The sequence below is a fragment of the Nyctereutes procyonoides genome, unplaced genomic scaffold (assembly GCF_905146905.1).
Source record: "Nyctereutes procyonoides isolate TBG_1078 unplaced genomic scaffold, NYPRO_anot_genome, whole genome shotgun sequence".
Classification (NCBI taxonomy): Eukaryota; Metazoa; Chordata; class Mammalia; order Carnivora; family Canidae; genus Nyctereutes; species Nyctereutes procyonoides.
Genome location: NW_026575030.1, coordinates 29,843,054 through 29,862,093, shown reverse-complemented (window position 1 = coordinate 29,862,093; position 19,040 = coordinate 29,843,054). Strand labels below are relative to the sequence as shown.

Here is a 19,040-nt window from a genome sequence, read left to right as displayed (position 1 = left end):
TCCGTCACCTTGCCTGGCTTTTCCTCCTCTCAGCATGCCACTTGTAGGGCAGTGAACACTTGCAGAGGCAGTGAGCTACCATGAACAACACTTGTCAGAGGGTCTGGTCTCACTGCTCAAGAATGGAGTGCCTTCCTCCTAGACCTGACTCTTAGCAAGTATTTTTGAGCACCATGTTTGCCATAGTCCAAGGTTTTCTGAAAGAGTTTTGTTATATTGTATCCAGCACATGCCCTGATAGATGGACCAGCATAAGTATGTCCCTCATCTCAATTTGGGGCTCTCCCCAGCTCCAATTTTTGGAGTGAGACCTTTCATCTTTAATAACTAAGGGACTATAGCTATCCCCAGCTCGCAATCATAGGCCCTAGGGCTCATTATACAGATTAAGTATAAATAGAGGGAAGGGAGAGGGGTCTCCAACAACCTCCAGTACATATTTTCACCTGTTTTACAAATGGAGAATCAGACACATATATTTGAAAAATAATTTTTCAAGATTTTATTTATTCATGAGAGGCACAGAGAGAGAGAGAGGCAGAGACACAGGCAGAGGGAGAAGCGGTCTCCATGCAGGGAGCCCAACGTGGGACTCCCATCATAGGGAGCCTGACGCGGGACTTGATCCAGGGTCTCCAGGATCAGGCCCTGGTCTGAAGGTGGCACTAAACCACTGAGCCGCCCGGGCTGCCTGAAAAATAATTTGAATGATATGACTCCAGCCAATTTATAGATAAGATAAATATAAATCAATTGTCTTTATCTTAGATTTTTTGCCATTTTCAAGTACCTTTTGAAATTATTATTATCAATGCCATTCTATAGGTTTGAGATCTCTCTTCTTGTCTGATTTCTACTCATTCATTTCATAATTGGTTTTTGTGTTCAACCTCACCACATGAGATCAGTCACCTAGGTATTGGGGGGGTCACATACCTGTTTTAGTCAGATGCTCATGAATTCCATCCCAGTGAAATGAAGGATTTTAATGAAAGTTGACAAAATGGAACTCAAGACTTCCTTGTCTGTCATCATCTTTCTGAAATGACACTGACATGTTCAAATTTTGGATTCATTCAATAAATATTAATCAAACATCTACCATGTGCCGAGACCATTCTAGCAACTGGAAATCCAGCTATGAGCAAAATGGACAAGGTCTTTCATACGCTGACCTTTGTCTTTTAGAAGCCACCAATTATCATATGCTTTTACTCTTCTCTCTGTCTTTGTGGGACAAAAAGAGTTACAAATACACAATACAAGATAAAAGATAAAGGGAACTGAGTTCTCTTCCAGTAGTGCCTTACCCTGTGTTGCATATGCCACCTCATATTCCTTTGGAAGCAGGTGGGCTGTCAAATAAATAATATAAAAATAATATAAATATTTTTAATATTTATAAATATTAAAATAAATAATAAAATAATAAAAGTAAGCTAAAGACCCATGTCTTGATCACTGGCTATTATCTGAAAAGTTAATATTACTATTCCAGTTTCCAAAATGAGATATTTAGTTTTCTTATATAGTCAGTCAAACAACGAGCATTTTTCACTCATTTATTTTAACTCTGAAGCTGCAGCAATATGCTGCACCTTTTATTTGAAGGGAAAAAGAGAGTTCCTTTACTGCCACTCTGCCAGGATTTGTAAAATCACTCTTGATGTCTTACATTCCCCCAGAGATATTTTTAGTCATTATATATTTGCCTTGCTTCCACCTGACCAGGAACTTAAAAAAAAAAAAAAAAAAAAAAAAAAAGACTTTGCACTGGACTGAAAATCAGAGGGTTCTTGTCTTTTTTTTTTTTTTTTTTTTTTAAAGATTTATTTATTTACTACAGAGGGTGGAGAGGCAGAGGAAGAGGGGAAGCAGACTCCTCTCTGGGCAAGGAGCATGATGTGGGACTTGATCACCCTACTGGGAGATCATGACCTGAACTGAAACCAAAAGTCAAACACTTAACCCACTGAGCCACTCGGGCGCCCCTGAAAATTGGAGTTTCAAAATGTGATGACAGTTGTTGGCAAAGAACACAATTTCATTACTCTCACCTGCATCCTGCTCCGCGCAACCCCAGCTGCCTCACACTCTTAGTTAGACCTTCAAACCAGACTGAGTGTTGAAGGAACCCTGCATATCTCAGCTGTGTCGATTCATCTTTTTGAACAAGACTTTCTTCCTAACAATTGTCCAGAAACCTGAAGACATTTTATCCTCACAACTGGAGGACATTGGTCCATCCTCCTTTTTCTCCTCCATAAGTGGTATTTCACTGGATTTCTGGTCCTTGACGATATTCAAAGAAACACAGAAACTTCAGCATGAACTTTAATACTTGGGCATTTTTTTCTGAAGTATATGCCATCAATTATATTTGAAATAAACTATGCTTAAAAACAGACTGAAATTTTCTATGTGAATTTTATCTCAATAAATTATTAATAAAACTAGAGTGAGCCATAGTAGATGTCTGCCAAATATAAATATATAATCAATACTTTATTTTGGTTTCCTTATGGATTGCATAAGAACCTGATAGGCATGAAAACTATAGTATGATAATGAAAATGTTGCTTAACATATCTCTGGCTCTTCAGTTTCGCTTCTCAGAAATATTTTTTGCTCAGCCAGATAGAAAATATTTTGATTTACTAAAGATGTTCTTAGAAAGAAGAATCGGTGTACACCAAGGATTTCTTTAAAGGCATTTACAGTTCAATCTTAAGGGAAAATTTGAAGTATTTTAATAGTAGTATTTGTGGCTGGCAGAAGTAGATACAGAGCCAAGTTTTTCTGTGCTTGGAAGGTTGAGGCAGTACTGTGATAATTGGAAAATATGAATGAATTGAGGTACCCCAGTTGAACAGATGATGATATTTTAGTTCTGGAAGTCGGGGACTTTTGCCTAAAGTTCTTTTGTATCTTAATAAATGCAAATTTTTGGACATCTTATAATTGGATTCATCTTATAATGAATCCCAAGTTGTACGCTCTCCCTTCCCCAGAGGGAAAGGAAGCCATTAACCAGAGCAACAATGTTAGATATTAAATTACATCTTACATTTGGCTTTCTTATCTGTGATTCTTTTTTTTTTAAGATTTTATTTATTTATTCATGAGACACACACACACACACACAGAGGGAGGCAGAGACACAGGCAGAGGGAGAAGCAGGCTCCATGCAGGGAGCCTGACGTGGGACTCTATCCCAGGTCTCCAGGATCACACCCTGGGCCAAAGGCAGTGCTAAATCGCTGAGCCACCCGGGCTATCCTGTGATTCTTAAATACTATTGAAAATTACTGTCCTTTCACCTAATAGATTTAGAAACTTGACAAGGTCCCAACAAGCTATTATAATGGCATGCTGTATTATAACAATTATTTGGTATATAATATTTTTATCAAGATAAAAGATTTATGCCAAAGCTAAAATCTTGGATGAAAGGTAAAGATTTTACATACTTGAATTCCTTTAAGACTTTATAAATTACAGAGCTCCCAAACAAACTGGTTAATAAAAACAATAAGCTATAGAAGTGAAGATTCCTTAAAAAGTTGTTGCAACTTACAAGATTCTTCCTACGTATAATTCATTGCATTGAAATGTCCTCCTCAGTTACTTCACAGATAGCAATAATCCCATGTAAAAATGAAAGAATTTTGAAGTTCCCTCAGAAAACATCAGAGCTCAGCACAAAGCTTATTTGCCACAGGACCGAGTTGAAAAAGTAAATCTTTAAAAAAAAATGTTTTATGTTTCTTTTTAAGTAATCTCTACACCCAATGTGGGGTTCAAGCTCACAACCCCAAGACTGAGAGTCACATGCTCTTCCAACTGAACCAGCCAGGCACCTCAAAAGTAAATCTATCTTGATGAGACTTATGAACTGACTCTTTAGCTGCTGAATACCAGGATCCTCTTTTTTCCAGACCTCTTCCATCTATAACTCACTGTGTAGACTATTGGCCTTGCTTTACAAAATGGGCATAAGATCAGGTGTCAATGTGAACTCCTGGGGAATTACTGATTGTTAAGGCACCATGAGGTTATTCCTCCCAAAAAAAGCATACTGAAAAAAGAATGTTATGTGGGTAGAGACAGTACCACCTTTTCACTAGGGTCCCAGAGTGCCTAGCATGGGCACTCACTATTGTGAAATGAATAAATGAATGGTGGTGTTGACATGATGCTTTACAGATTATCTGTCAGAAGAAAGCCTGAGCTATTACAGGTTGCTAATGCAATAACATCAGACTTGGGTTTGGATGGGAGGGAAGAGGACCTGAGTTCAAATACAAGCCATAATTTAGGCAGGTCACTTAACTTCTCCGGGCCCTTTTTAGAAACTGAAAGAGTTGTGCTGAATTTGCTGAGTGACCTCTGGTTCTCTGGTTTCTCTGGGCTCAAATGACCTTTGTCTACTTCCAATTGGGAGAAGTTCTATGTGGCCTGACACATTAGGGTTACCCTGCAGCCACTCTTAGGAAACATCCTCTTCCTTCTTGTCACCTCTCTCAAGAAAGTACACTCTTAGTCCAATTACCTCTACTACTGTGAAGGGAATTTTACCAGAAAATAACCTGGAGTTTAAGTCATATTAATAGAATCAATTATAGGTACAAAAGAAAGACACACACACTCACCATTTAGTACTGTCTAGCTTAAGACCCAGTTTTTACTTAAAATATTTTCCTCTTTGGATCTTTCTATTCAGTCACTTAAGCCCAACCTTATCTTAGGCTGGTTTCTTCCCTCCCCTCTCTTCCTCTCTTCCCTCTCCCCTCCTGTTTTCTCCTCTCCTTTTCCTTCCCCATTCCTTCCTTCCCCTCCCTTCCATCTCTGCCTCTCTTTCTATCTGAAATATTTATGTGAGTTCTCTAAAATCCAGTTTCTCTAAATTTCTAATGATGTTAAGTGGACCAGCAGTTTCTCCAGAATGAGCGGCAAGCCCGTAGAAACTTTCAGCACCTCTTTGGTTTTCCCTGCCTTTTTGGGTGCCTAGCTCTTACAAGATTGCCTTCACCTCTCTCCTGTGATTTTGGTCTTCCATGATTCTCTCCCTTCCTACCTATGCCTTCTTCTTTTGTGTTCCTTATACTCCTGGATTGCTCAGATGGGGCTGGTCCCACAATCCTGGCACCCAAGCCTAGTCTGAGCCCTGTTAAACAGATAGTTTAATGTTGATGCTATGTACAAAAGCTTCAGCCCTGATCATTTGGAAAGGTAAAGTGGTAGATAATATGAAAAATTGAAAGAGAAAGAGAAAGTTTCGGTAGTTTGGTGGAAGAATCCAGAAGAGCTCTTGCTTTATCCATGTAAAGCTTCTTTCGTTCTAGAATCAGTCTTAGCTTCCTTCTTTTTATGTTCCAGCTTTTAAAAAGTTCCATCCCCTTTGCTTTGTGTTCTCAAAGGGGAAAAGGGACTGTAATTTTTTTTTTGCACACCTGCCCACTCTGAAATGATTAGTTTGTCTACTTTCACAAGGAACAGTATTTGTATTAAAGAGCCACTTGGCATCAATGCCCAAGTGCAGATGTCCTATCCTATCATATAAGACTGTGCCTCATTCAGAAAACTCAAGATAGAGTAAAAATAAATTAACAACATCTTGGCTCTGTGCTCCATTCACAACTGCTAATTTAACAGGGTTATGCTTCCATCTCTGAGCAGAGAGTTCCTGGCAGGGACAGCTGCTCCCATGCCCCAGATTGTGCTGTGTGCATCCCAGTAGGAGTTATCAAGAACAGCAGGATGGAGGGAAAGTGGTAGTGCATCAGAGAGCTGAACAGAGTCACAGCACGACACTGGGAGGAGGGAGAGGAATGGGCCTCTCTGTAATGCTTTTCATCCGCTCCTTCGTTCTTTGTATGGATACATGCACAGTTAACTGAGGAAGAAGATAAACTGCTTTTAAAATTTATTGGAAAGGGGAATCCCTGGGTGGCTCAGTGGCTTGGCACCTGTCTTCAGCCCAGGGCATGATCCTGGAGTCCTGGGACTGAGTCCCACATCAGGCTTCCTACATGGAGCCTGCTTCTCCTCTGTCTGTGTTTCTCTCTCTCTCTCTCTCTCTCTCTCTCTCTCTCTCTCTCTTATGAATAAATAAATAAAATCTTCAAAATAAATAAATAAATAAAATTTACTGGAAAATTGTCAGTCTTGCTTTTACTGTTGTATGTAGCTAATTTTCAAAATTTGTGTATCCACTAGCATGTTGATGAACCTACACAGCAACAGGCCCATATGCCTGTCCAGAGACTCAGACAGACCCACATCATGATTAGCAGGATCTGGGTCACTGGGGTAGGGCTGGTAGGACAGATAAAAAATACTCCCTGTATTGATCTGCTGTGGCTTACCTCTTAAACTGGAGTGAAGGCCAAGATCAGGCCAAAGTCAAGATTGAGGCCAAACACAGGACTTGGTACATGAAAAGCACTCTTCTATTATTAGTCCTTTGAAGAAAATGTGCTGCATTGTTCACCACTGTCTTTCCCCATTGTCCAGAACAGTGCTCATAGAAGTAAACAAAAGTTAACTGTTCCACAGTTAAAGGAAGAAGTGAATAGAGACTATAAGTAACCGCATTAGGGCACCATGGTCAACCATAGAGCTACATAAAATTTTTGTGTACGGACGTCCTTATACATTTCCTTCCATGACTATACCTTTTCTGCCTATCTTCTGATTTAATTTCCTAATGGGAAAAAAGTGATTTTCAGCATATGTTACTCTATAAATGTTACAACCAAATGATAAAAAAAAAAAATTGTGTTCAAGTCTCTTGCGTTCAGTAATAGGATGACTCCATTAATGATAATATAAAATTAATTTTAGGTTTAAATTGCTTTGGGAATAGAAATTGTGATTTTAGTGAATATATGCTACTGTTTCAAAAGTGGAAATGGTGGTTTTCCATACTTTTGTTTTTTTAACTCAGAAATCATGGCCATTTCCTATATTCAAATTTTGAAGGTCTCTGTGTTGATCACTGAGGTTAGACCACATAAAGGTGAAAGTAGGCATCATTTTGTGACCAGCATTCTGAGTTGTCACATTCTGAACAATTCCCTCAAAGCCCTGAAACTCGTTTGCATTTTGCACTAAACCATGATGGATTTGTGCTCTTAACCTTTATTTATCATACTGTTTGCCTCAGTCTATTGGTTTTCTGACCAGATTTGAAATCTTGGGAAAACAAATAGACTTTTCCATAATAATTTCTAAGCCGTCATGTTTTTCATAGCATCCTCTTTCAAGAATTGTGAAAAACAGTACCTTTCAGAGCTCTTTGATTAAAACCTAGGATGAACGTAATTTGAATTATCAAGGTATATCTTTAAAATGGCTGGTTTAAGTTTGGTAATGGAGAGAGACATTGAGCTGGGGAAAGAAATAGGTATAAAATAATGCCAGTGATTCTGGAAGGCCAAAAGGACATTAGTTTTCCCATAAGACAATGTGCGGTCTACCCAATTCTGCATCAAAGAGAGAGGAAAGGCTTGATTTGAATCCAGAGTCTTGTTGACTTCTTAACTTCAAACATGGAGGCTCCTACAAAATACATGGTTTAATGAATATTGTTGAATGCTGTGATCTGTAGGAAAAGAACATTCATTCCACTTCTTGTGTTTTTGTTTTTTCAAACCCCCCTTTTCTCCACAAAGGTTGAAAAAAATGATGAGGACCAAAAGATTGAACAAGATGGCATCAAACCAGAAGATAAAGCTCATAAGGCCGCGACCAAAATTCAGGCTAGCTTCCGTGGACACATAACAAGGAAAAAGCTCAAAGGAGAGAAGAAGGGTGATGCCCAAGCTGCTGAGGCAGAAGCGAAGGAGAAGGATGAAGCTCCTGTTGCTGATGGCCTGGAGAAGAAGGAGGGAGAAGGTGCCACTCCCTCTGAGGCAGCCCCTGCCTCAGGCCCCAAGCCTGAGGAACCTGGCAAGGCAGGCGAAACTCCCTCCGAGGAGAAGAAGGGGGAGGGCGCCCCTGATGCTGCCACAGAGCAGGGGGCCCCCCAGGCTCCTGCCCCCTCAGAGGAGAAGGCCGGCTCTGCTGAGACAGAAAGTGCCACTAAAGCTTCCACTGACAACTCGCCGTCCTCCAAGGCCGAAGACGCCCCAGCCAAGGAGGAGCCTAAACAAGCCGATGTGCCTGCTGCTGTCACTGCTGCTGCTGCTGCTGCCACCACCCCTGCTGCAGAGGATGCGGCTGCCAAGGCAACAGCCCAGCCTCCAACGGATGCTGCAGAGAGCAGCCAAGCCGAAGAAAAGATAGGTGAGCCACCTCCAGGGCCCTGCCTTGGGTGGGTGGGCCCCCGGGGCCATCAAGGGACAGGGAAAACATCTAGAAGGGTTTTTCATTGGGAAATTAAGGGCAGCTGTGCTTCATTCCCCAAAGCTGCAGGGCTAAGAGCTAACTCTGGCCACTTACACTCCCCAGTATCTCCAAGGCCCAGAAGGAAATCCGATGGGTCTGTGTAGCATCCAGAAATGGAGAGATCTGGCAAGTATCTTATTAATTGAATTGGCGTGAATAGTAAAACTAGGTAATCCTGGTTTAAAAAAAAAAAAAGTATTCTGCAGGCTGGATACACTTAGTTTAATAAGTAATTATGGAGGCTACATATATTATATAGATGGGAATTAGCTAATGTGATTATTTGGCTCTGGGAAGTGCCTGGTTATATAAGTACAGCCAACTCCCTATTGATCCAGATGATCTATTTGTGAATTGCTGGCAGCAAAAACATAATCTCAGACCACCTTTGCCTATCCCACAGTATGTTTCTGGGCATTCTCCCACCATCAATTGGTGAGTAGTGTGCGTGTGTGTGTGTACGCTCAGAGAATGTTAATTGTAACATTGAATCAGGGTCAAACTGATTAGGAAAATAAGTCTGTTGATATTGCCAGAAACAAAAGAAAAACCCCAAATATAGAACATGCTGTGAAGTCAAACATAAATTATCATTTTGCTATTGAAGATACTACTTTCTACCATATACATAAATAATTGAGGGTTGAACGATGATTACAAAAAGGAACTGGATTCTTTTTGATTTGGAGCTTTAACTTGAAAGCTGGAGTTTTTTTACTACTATGGCCCAAAGAGCCTGTGCAGAATTGGAATAGAGCATTCCCAGAGCAAGATCGATTTAACGGAACATCACCTCTGGAGACTAGACCCGTCCCTCACTTTAACCATCCATATTGGTGAAGGAGGCCCGTAGTCTCCAAGATTTTTCTCTAGCTCAATATGTCCCATGAATAACTTTCAGCCTCAAAGAATTTGAATATAAAATTGCTTCTGTGCCAGTTTAAAAGTTTGGGTTTACTCCTTTCGAACTTGGTGAATTTAACCCATGATGTGTCCAAGAACCCATACTGTGGCCCTGGGAAAGGACCTACTACATGGGGTTGTCTGGGAAATGCTTGGCATCTGACCATTATATTGAGAAAGTAATCATTGGATAGTTCCCTTGATATTCATTTTAGATACTAAATTAGATATTGTAGTTGACAGATGATTATTTTAGATATCTTCAAGTCTACTTCTTTCATCTTACCCCCAAAATTCTGTAAGAAGCCAGACTATATTATTATTCTTATTAGCATTATCTGCCTCCAGACAAACCATATGTCTCTTTCTACAAATGACTCATTTTAGATCTTTATTCTAACTACATACCAGACCTTGTGGTTAAGAAGATGGGAATATTTCCCTAGAAAAGGTAAGGCATGTGATAAAGAATGGGGTGTTGGTTTTAATTTACTCAGCAAAACCAACCTTGTTGACTATTTTTTTGCTATTGTTTTGGGTTTTTTTAAGTTTTTATTTTAATTCCAGTTAGTTAACCTACAGTGTTATATTAGTTTCAGGTATACAATATAGTGATTCAACAATTCCATACATAACCTGGTGTTCATCACAAGTGTGGTCCTTTATCCCATCACCTATTTCACCCATCCTGCCACCCACCTCCCCTCTGGTAACGATCTGTTTGTTTTCTATAGTTAAGAGAGTTAACTACTTTTCTTTAGATCTAAGGTTATAGTCTCAGATATGATGGCTGGAAATCACTTTGCATATGAAAGCCTACCTATTATATCATTTTTATAAATTTAGAAATTAATCATGGTTTTAAAAACAAAATACTTGAATGAATGAAGTCACATTTTTTATTGGAATTTCCCAAGTTATGAGAATAAACAAACACATGATGTGATTTTAGGTATGTTTTCATGATTTGGATTAACAGAAAGACAGTTTGAATCAATGAGGAGTCTAAAGTATATTTTTAAGGAAATTCAGTTTTATTATTTTGCAAATTATGGTAATTCCAAATGAATTAGCAAAGTTTTTTATATAGAACGTGCTCAATAAATGTCAAGTGATCAATGAGTGAAATTGACTAGATTTAATTTATAGATAATAATTTGTTCACTCATTTTTATTCCACCTGCAACCTTGCTTAGTCCATTCACTTATTTGATTAAAAATGTGTTTGGTTTTTGAAAGCAAATAGAGATTGTGCTCTGTCCTAAGTTTTACAAATTCCAACTGAAAAATATCTCAATTAATCTGATTGGAAGTGTAGGTGAAGTTCAACTCGACGGTAATTACAAAGGACAATTTATTTTACATTGTTTCTGAGTTTGGGGTAGGTATTGTCTTCTTGGTTAGATTCTGAAATGCCTGTAGCTTCTTTCTGGACTGATGTGTCTATTAGCCTTGCCTGCTGTATGTGACAAGCACAAATTACCCAGATGTGGTGAGTTTCAGGAATCAGAGAAACTAGAGGTGACAGGGCGATCTATCACAGCATAGCAGGCCCAAATTCCCAGGAGCCCTGTACCACATTTTCTTCCATTTCCCATTGGATTTCATTCTAATCCAAGTTAAAATAACAGTACTTCCAATTGAGCCCCTCCATCTGGAAATGGATGGCCACCCTGAGTTGCTATAGGATTCTATGGCTGCCTGGATGAGCATAGAGAGACAAGAAGAGAATATGGAGTGGGGTTTGGGACAGAACAAGTGATTAGAGAGACTTCAGGACAATAATTTCTGTCTGCAAGAGGGTAAAGAAATTTAGACCAAATCTGATCCCTGCTTTAATACAAATGGCAATGCTTTGTAAATTTTAAATACGTTATTTTACTTCCTTTACTGTTTATGGGTTTATGACAGATAGATGCCATTTATATTAACCTTTGGAGTTGGCTAGTTTTTTTCTTTCCTTGCTTTTTGAAAGCCTCCAACTATAGTTCTCTCTTACTCTGCTTTGCCACTCTACCTATCTCTTGATATGCCTATGACCGAAAGATTTCAGTGCATTTCTGATGATGATTCCTTTATAAGAGGAGGAGTGTTTAGGCATATCTAGGATACTGGTCCCCTTTAGCCATGAAGAGAGAACTTCCAAGCCAACTTTAGTGATAGTGTCCTTGGTGTCTCTTGCTGAACAGTGTTGTTCTGCTCATTGGGCTCTCAGTGAAGGAATTCTGCTGTTCTCTTCTCCATGATATTATATTGACTTTCCCCAGTAGAGGAATCCTACATCTCTGCTGTGGCCATATTCAGTGATGTAGTACTACCAGAGTAATACATCCAGGTGGCTAGAAATCAGGGAGGTTGACTAGGTGGTTGCCACAGTGTACTTGACTGATAACTAGTGGCAGGTGTTACTCTGCATTACCCTAGGTTTTCTGTATGTTAAACTTGGCTGCATTTTATTTTCATGATCTCATTACTTCTTTCTAACTGGAGTCATCAATAATGATCTTTAAAATAAGGGAGGTTTTTTTTTTTTCCTTCACATTTTAAATTCTAGTTAATTAACATACAATGTAGAATTGGTTTCAGGAGTAGAATTTATTGATTCATTACTTACATATAATACCCAGTGCTCATCATAACAAGTGCCCCCTTAATACCCATCACCCATTTAGCCCATGTCCCACCCACCTCCCTCCATCAACCCTTAGTTTGTTCTCTATGGTTAAGAGTCTCTTATGGTTTGTTCACACACACACACACACACACACACACACACACACACACCTCTCTTTTTTTTCCTTCCCATATGGTCATCTGTTTTGTTTCTTAAACTCCACATATGAGTGAAATCATATGTGTCTTTCTCTAACTGACTTATTTCACTTAGCATAATACACTCTAGGTCCATCCATGTCATTGCAAATGGCAATATTTCATTCTTTTTTGGATGGGTGAGTCATATTCCACTGTATATACATACTACCTCTTCTTTATCCATTCTTCAGTTGATGGACATTTGGGTTCTTCCCTAGTTTGGCTATTGTTGATAATGCTGCTTTAAACCTCAGGGTGTATGTACCCCTTCAAATCTGTATTTTCGTATCCTTTGGGTAAATACCTAGTTGTACAATTGCTGGATCATAGGATAGTTCTATCTTTAACTTTTTGAGGAACATCCATACTGTTTTCCAAAGTGGCGGTATCAGTTTGTATTCCCACTAACACAATAAGAGGGTTCCCCTTACTCTGCATCCTCACTAACATCTGTTGTTTTCTGTATCAATTTTGGCCATTCTGACAGGTGTGAGGTGGTATCTCATCATAGTTTTGATTTGTATTTCCCTGATGATGAGTGATTTTGAGCATCTTTTCCTGTGCCAAAACAGGGGAGATGTGTGTCATTGTCCTGCCTCTTTTCCCTTTCCCTTTTCTGCTCCCTTCCTCTTTCCCTCTCTCCCTTCCTTCCTTCTTTTTTTTCTTCCATTTATATTATCTTTCTACTATGCTAGGTATGAGGATCACAAAGATGAGTAAGATATGGCCACTGATCTTACGGAGTTCTTTTTCAGTAGTGGGCGCAGGGTGTAATTCAGGAAGTGGTGTTGAAAATAATCATAGTAATAATCTCAACTCAATTAAATTCTGCAAGAAAGTATGGAGTACTTCTGTATGCCAACGCACTGTGGGACAAAATATGACTGAGATAGTGCTTCATGCAACATGAAGCATTCTGAAAAAAAAATGTTTTTATATAATGTGTGTCTCTATTGCCAAATTGTTATCAAAAAGAATGGATGCAAAATTCATAGTTTCTGGAATCATAATTACATGTAAGAAAATGAAATAGCCAGCCCACGTTTCCGGATTTGGGACAATTCTTTATGTTCCTCTAAACAAAATTTTCCCAGGGCCCAGGGTAGCTATCCATAACATTTTTAGCTCTCCAAAGGACAGATCCTCTTCTACCAAGCTCTACATTAGATGTGAGATTTCCCAAGGATATTTACACTTATTTGGCAGGGTGCCTCATAAGCAGTTTTGATTTGCAATGTGGTTTCAACCACTTCCCAAATTTATACACAACTCATAAAGAGTGAAAATTTGGGTTGTGCAACTCCATAAATGTTGTCTATAAAACATGGGCACCCTGTCTGATACTCAGTGGCATGCTGGTTAAAAACTGTTGATTATTAACTTTTTATGTAGCATTTTTATATCGCTAGAGTAATCATTTTTATTGGCTTTCCTTGACAACAATCCAGTGGCATTTGAAAATATTTTCTTTTCTGCTTTTACATTCTGAGAATAGGGGCAAAGTAAATGCATAATCTGTCCACAGACAGTCAGTAATGAACCAGGAGTCAAACTGAAAGGACTCTAAACCCTCACTTTAACTTTAGCCCTGCAGTTCTTTACGTCTCTTTTAAGGTACTGTTTTTATCTCAATCCTTGCATCTTTCTCTTTATCTTAGCAGCTGTGACACTTTCTGATTATTGTCAGACAATACCAACCAGGACTTTCCTGGGCTGTTCTGTGTCCTGTGTGTCCAGTAAGATAATGCAGAAGAAGGAATACTGGACTACCATAAGGAGACCAGGGTTCTACCTCAATATTTCTACTAACCAGCTGTGAGATTTTAGGCAAGTTGTTGCTTCTCTCTAGTTTTAAGAGGAGGGGCTAGGAGAGTTGGCTTTTAAGGTCTTTTTGAGGTTTAAAATACATGGTTTTTATTTATAATGGATAGCATGTAACGAGCATTTATCAAGTGTCAGACCCTGTGATGACTGCTATATGGGGATTACCCCATTTAGTCATGAAAAGCACTCTTTTCATGGTGTAACTACTTTGACAGTTGAGGTGTCTGAGGTTCAGGGAGATTGCAGCACTTGGTCATTGTGAACAGCTAGCAAGTAGCTGAACCAGGTGCTGCGCCTTACATTGAACCCTGACACCCCTACAAGTACTATTCCAACGGAAACAAAGACAAGGGGAAGATCTAAGAACCCCAGTATTGTGTCCTAATCTAAGAACATCCCTTTCATTTGTGTAATTGGATCCTATAGGCTCTTGTCCAGGAATCATGAGCAATCACTTTTACAGATGAGTAACCAGTAATTATCCATAGTTCCTGGTCATAATTCCCTCACCCCAAAATTATTGGGAATATTAAACTAGTTCGGAGTCTTAGGTTCCTAGTTTAAAAATCCTTCAAGTATTGTTTTATCAAGCCTAAGAGAGCTATAAAGATCGGTTGAAATTGGTTGGTCTTAACAGAGGTACTACTGATTCCATTGAATATGCTGGGAGAGCTGAACATTAGAAAGTGAAATTTTTAGATCTCAATCAGACGAAAGTAACTTTGTGTGTTCTAGGTGATTCCCCACCCTGAATTTGGCTTATCAAAATTAGTATCTTTTAAAATTTGTGTTTATATCTTTTTTGTCCCTTTTGGCATGTATATTTCTAAAGGACTCTGATACCTTTTTATTTGTAACTAAAATAATATATAGAACTTAATAGAGAGGGCAGATTGGAATACAATGACTCTTTAAGTTAAAAAAATGTAAGCTGACAAAAGATAAGAGATGTTTTAGAGTCAAGAAACTCGTATTGTGAAGCTTTTTATCTATTCTTTCATAGCTCATATTAAATAACTACTATTGCCTCATAAAAGAAGCTAATAATCAGAAAGGCATGTAAGTAACTCTGCTAATTTTAAAGTGTAAAACTATATTTGGAAATGAAAATGAAAGAATATTTCTTAAAATACAGAATACTTTCAGATGCTAATGTATATTCATCAGATATATTTTCTTGTTTTCTCTACCCACATACACATGCACACAGCATCCCAGAAGGATTAAATGGTGGAGACAGAACTAAGAGCGGCAAGGGTTACATAGTCCATTTGGCTAAACATGGAGAGAGAACAGAGCACTCAATTTAATGGACTAGAAAGCACTGAGTGGTCATTACTCTTATTTTCTTCTCACAATCATAGCTTCATTAAGTAAAGAATGGAAAGCCTTCCCTAACCAGACATAAAAGGAGGGTAAAAAGGAAACCAGTGGTGCTGCTTCAAGCTATAGAACCTGAGCCCTTGAAGATCTCCCAAGATGATATGGTTCACAGAATGCACAAAGAGGAGAGAGAGGTTTGAAAGGATGTGTAAGTTTTGCCAGCCCTCTTAGTCATGTGTGAATTTTGTGTCATGAGAAAATGACTGAAACGGGTGCTAAACCTCAGACCAATTCCTATAATCAAGAAAATTTGAATCTCTGCATCCGTCTTTCACCAGCTATTGATTTCATAGCAATAAAGCTTGGCTCTCTGAGCCAATAATTTATTTCTGGGCTTATTTAAAAGAATTGCCTATAAATTGTTTTCACAAGGATGATGAATAGAATTCATGTTTTCAATAGATCCAATATCTTATAGGAAATATTTGGTGCAAATGCTCTGTATTTTCAGCATGATAGACTAAACACCACCTACAGTCAAGAGATTTGGGTTCTTGTTCAGGGCTTGCTGTGATGCCAGTCCTCTATCCTCTGGGCTTAGTTCCAACACCTGCAAAGTAAGTGTGTTCAACGGGATCTTCTCTGCCTTCTAGCTCGAAAAGGCAAGTATGCAATGATAGACTGAAGAGGGATCCTTCAAGGGTGGGTGTGTGGCCTCTTATTCAACCATCCTTGCTTTCCTGCAGCCCCTTATTTTCTCAACTATTAGGAAGTAGGTTTAGCAGACAGAGTAGATAATAAACAAGTCTAAATAAAGGGGCAAAGAATCCAGGAAAACTCAGCTCCAAGAAAGTTATGGTTATACTGGAGGCCCAGGTGACGGAGAAAAAAATAAAAAGAAAAGAAATTTTCTAACTCACTTTATACTTGAGATTGAAAATGAAGAATTGACAGGGATGTTTTCTGATATGATTAGACTCTTCCTTACATCTCTCCTGACCCTGTCTCTGAGATGGAAATCGACAGCTATAGTGGCCATAATTTGCTGTCTATAGTTTCACTTCCATCTTAGATTTAATTCATTTTTTATACCCACCTTATTTATTAAAATAATTAAAGTAGCTTCAAGAGTACATGGAGTCTTGAATCACTGTATAGACAATGGCTGCATCTGACAGACAGTTGTGGTTGATAAGCATTTTAAAAATGTTGTCAGTAGAGTGTCACTAAAACATAAGAATTATATGGATAAGCCTAATACAACATTCCTCCAATTCTTTTTTTTTGGGGGGGAGGACATTCCTCCAATTCTTTTATTCATTCTACAGTTATAGTAATTGGATCTTAGGCCATTAGTGAAATTAGCTAACAGGCCTAAGTGGTTCGAATTGGGCTACCAAATATTCCAAGAAGAGATTTGTGTAGGTGATGCACAGGTTAGTTGTAATTAGTTAGCAATTCTCGGCCATATTTTCAATCTTCACATCGCAAATTAGGGGAATGTAGAAGACAAAATATTTCAGTTGGGTCATCTCATACTATTCTGTTTGGAATAGAATACCACTTTTAAGGTATCTTCAAGGGGAAAAAAGTACCCTAGGAAGGCTAGTTGCTTTTATTTATAAATCATGTTCAATATTAATGTTCTTTCCTGGAAGCATATATATACTCAAGTAAGTCCTGAAGCTAGTTTTTTTTTTTTCCCCAATATTAGTAAAACCTTTTGTATTTTGTAAAAGAAACCAGAAACCATTCCCCTAAAATAGTCCCTTCTTGCTGGTGCATGGAATAGCCTTGCAAGAATCTTCTCTTTGGGGTATGAAAAGGTGAAAAGTATAATTTAGAAATGCTGAAGCACTGTATCTATGCCTGTATCATACTCTCCTGCCAACTTACTAGCACATATGTACACACACACACACACACACATACACACACAGATCTGAACTGTATGGAAAGGCCTGCTCGTGAGTTCAGGCTGTCCGAGAACATATATATTTTTCCACTCCTGAGGCCTTCAAGAAGCGAGGAGTGGGGGGAGGGAGCAGAAGCCTCCAGGAACACCTGCGTGTCTCTCAGAGGATCTGTGTGGAGAGTACCACTTCTTCCTCTGCTGGGTGCATCATTGGAATGTGTCTGTGAATGCACAGTGAGATGGGGGGAGCTAGGAGGACTGAGGCTGTCTGTGATGAGATTTACAGTGTGTGAAATTTGGGCTTCTGTGTAGGCTGACTAGGGGCAAAGAGTCTTCTCTTCTTGGAATAGAAGACTTCTTGGTATAGAGGTTAGCTCTGCTGAGTTTTGAAGGAAAAGACGAATCTACTAAAAAAAAAGAGATATCTTTTGTTAAAAAAAAAAAACCTAGAAACTATCCTTCATATGAACTAATGCAAAAATACAGATACTTTAATTCAAGTCATAATTCAGCAGCAGCTATTGAAGATTAATCCATAGTGGAAAAAGTAGCTCCACGATATGTTTTGCTCATTGTTGAGTCCCCGGCACCTGTCACAATGATTGGGGAATAGAAGGCGGCCAGTAAGTATTTGATGAATGAACTAAGGATGAGTGAACAATGTTACTACAGTAGAGAAAGTCCTAAACTGACAGTAGGAGACTGGATTCTAACCTGAACACCTTGGACGGGCAAATTCCTTGCATTTTCTGGGAGTGAGTTTATCCTTTGATGGAACAAAAATGTTGGACGGAGGATCTCAGGATCACCGTTTCCAAAATAGCTCGGCAATGCCCATGTTACGACACATGCCGACCTCTATGCGGATACTAAGTGACAAAAGGAGGCAGACACTTGCTTAAACAGAAAGCTGTGCTGCTGTCAACCTTTCTGGTATTTTGGAGGCTGCATAGAGCTTGCTGGAAATTTTGCTGCTACTCAAAGGCATACGTCATCCTTGAAGTAGCTAGATTTCAAGCCATCCGGAGACCAAAGTGAGCATTTTGCATCACATTCAGAAACATATTGAAAACTGGAGGAAACCAAAGCTGCTCTCTTCTGAAAGCAGGTGATTAATTTCATTCCGGCCCCGTGAGTGACCCGTGTGAGGCTCGTGCCAGTGTGTGACAGGTACACCCGGAGAAGCAATAGTCTGCCAGGATCCTTGGCTCCTTTTCCTTCTCTGACATGTTTAAGTAATCTTCACAGGGTGTTAAGAGTCTCCTGACCCTGCTGTGCCCCACTATAGGATGAATTGTTGATACGTTCCCAAACCAACAGTGTTGGGACAGAGACCAGAAAACAGGCTTTCCCACTCCTGTTGCTTATTGTCCTTTCTCACAGCGGTATAAACACAATTTGTGTACAGCTTGTGAGCTGTTCAAACTACAGACCATAAGGAACTGAAGGAGGCTGAATAGATTTTTTTCCCCCACACAGAAATTCTAACTTGAAGCAACTCTCATGTATTTGGTGAAAAGAAAGATAGGGCCCCCACTCTGTGAAACTGTCCCTTGTCCAGTTGAAAGGGCTGAGAAAGCCCAGAGTTGAGCCATGCGTTTGCAGGATTTTCCAACTGGTATAATCAAATCATTTTGGAAAGAAAAGCAGACATGGAAGATGTAGGTTTCCCTCCTTCCTTCTCCTTTAACATGGGGGTTTTAATATACCAGGTGGAGAGGACCTGGCTTCTCTTGGAAAATACAGGTCAGCTTCCTCTTTCTTGCCAGTTTTTAAAAAAGGAAAAACAGAGGGTAGATGTGAAGCAAAACCTTGTCACTTCCTGATGAGCTATTTATCACCCCCAGCAAAAAGGTAGACTTTTAAGATG

The 19,040-nt window shown here is 39.2% G+C and overlaps 1 protein-coding gene across 1 annotated transcript in view; it reads left to right on the top strand.

Moving 5' to 3' along the window:
- Window positions 1–19,040, top strand: part of GAP43 (growth associated protein 43) — a 102,002-nt gene that overhangs the window by 47,642 nt on the left and 35,320 nt on the right. The window contains exon 2 of the mRNA XM_055316245.1: window positions 7,677–8,289. Within this exon, the coding sequence (XP_055172220.1) occupies window positions 7,677–8,289 (613 nt within the window). The remainder of the gene's footprint in view (window positions 1–7,676; window positions 8,290–19,040) is intronic.